The 1,472-nt window shown below is 61.4% G+C and overlaps 1 protein-coding gene across 1 annotated transcript in view; it reads left to right on the top strand.

Moving 5' to 3' along the window:
- Window positions 1-36: 36 nt before the first annotated feature.
- The window catches only part of LRRC55 (leucine rich repeat containing 55), a 2,689-nt gene continuing 1,253 nt past the window's right edge, over window positions 37-1,472 (top strand). The window contains exons 1-2 of the mRNA XM_019615479.1: window positions 37-682; window positions 1,183-1,472. Coding sequence (XP_019471024.1) covers window positions 1,451-1,472 — 22 coding nt within the window. The 5' untranslated portion in view covers window positions 37-682; window positions 1,183-1,450. The remainder of the gene's footprint in view (window positions 683-1,182) is intronic.

The raw sequence follows: 1,472 nt of genomic DNA, 5'->3' as shown, positions 1-1,472 counted from the left end.
AGGAGTACACAAAATACCATATGAAATGAGCAGAGTAACAGTTTTTAAATGGAAACACAGCCCTTCCACCCCCCTCTCTCCCCCTGGCCACCAGGTCTCTACAGCCTGGGTTCATTGGGGTGAAGGCAGCTGGGTGAAATCACTCCTAATTTGCTCTTATTTTTTCTTCTAGTGACACGTATTTTGCTTCTGTTTTGAGATCTAGGAAGCCCTGCTTCACCCCATCATACAGGAGTGCTCCCTGGGGCTGGGGGAGCAAGGAGGGCGGCTGGGGACCGGCTGGGGTCACTGCGTGGCCAGGTGCCACCTGTCATCCTCCATCCCACACAGTCGTCCCAAGCAGGATGTCCCCATCGCGGGGGCATTGCTCCTCTCTGCCGTCTCCATCGCTCTGCAGCTCCACATCCTGCTCTCCTGTTGCTCAGAGATGTGGAGGCAGTTGCTAAGAGACACCGAAACGTCAGTATCTGGCCCTCAAGGAAAAAAAAAAAAATAGAGAAAGAGAGAGACAAGGGAGGACGAGGAGGAGGAGGGGAGGAAGGAGGTGGGGAAAGACCTGCTCTGATTGCCAGGCTCGGCAGCAGCCTTGGCTGCAGGAGCTGCTCACCCAACTTGACGGACCCCCATCTCACCGCCCGCGCCCAGCGGTTGCTGAGCGGAGCCCCACTTGTCTCCAGGCAGCGTGAGTACCCGGGGACCCCACAGTCCCCCAGCACTATTGGAGGGATTGGTGGCCGTGGCAGGGAAGGAGGGCAGCAGGGGCGGTGGTTTCCCCTGCACAATGGGTGAGATGGGGAAAGAATGGAGCTGGGGAGGGCATGGGCGTGCTGGGTGAGGGAGGAAGGAGCTAAGATGGCCAAGCAGCGGGGGCAGAGCAGGCCGGCAGTGGGGCTGCCGAGGCGAGGGATGCTGTGCGCTGGGAGGGGGCTATCCCTGCGGGGGCTGGCAAAGAAGGCATGCCTGGCAACAGCAGGCAGAGCGTTGACGGTGGGGACCCCCCTGGCTCTGCTAGGACAAGCCAAGCTGAGTCGGTGGGGCTGGGCCCTCCGTTTGGCTAAAACCATGGGGGCTGGACGAGGAGGGGCATGGGTCCATGGAGATGGTGTGGACGCCCCATGAGCCGCACAGCTCCCAGCAGGGCTTGCTGCTAGCTTGGATTTCTCTCACCCCTCTTTTCTGCAGGCAGCTGCAAGCAGCCCGCACCGGCCCTGTGGGGAGGCTCAGTGGGCCCCGAATGTTTGTGGGATGCCCTAAGCGTCGCTTTGCTAGCTCAGAGCCTGGGTGCGGTCCCAAGTGCTTCCTCCACCACTGCCAGTAGACTTTGCTGGGTGACCCTTTCCCCAGCCGGGATGGCCACCACACTGTGATGGGCAGAGGATGCTGTTGCGGTGCAGCCGGCAGGCTGTCCCCGCACTGAGGCCTGCCGGCATGGCACACTGCAGGCTCTGAGATGGGCCTGGGGGCAGGCCGCC

This window comes from Meleagris gallopavo, chromosome 5, assembly GCF_000146605.3.
Source record: "Meleagris gallopavo isolate NT-WF06-2002-E0010 breed Aviagen turkey brand Nicholas breeding stock chromosome 5, Turkey_5.1, whole genome shotgun sequence".
Taxonomy (NCBI): Eukaryota; Metazoa; Chordata; class Aves; order Galliformes; family Phasianidae; genus Meleagris; species Meleagris gallopavo.
This window is presented reverse-complemented; position numbering and strand designations above follow the sequence as displayed.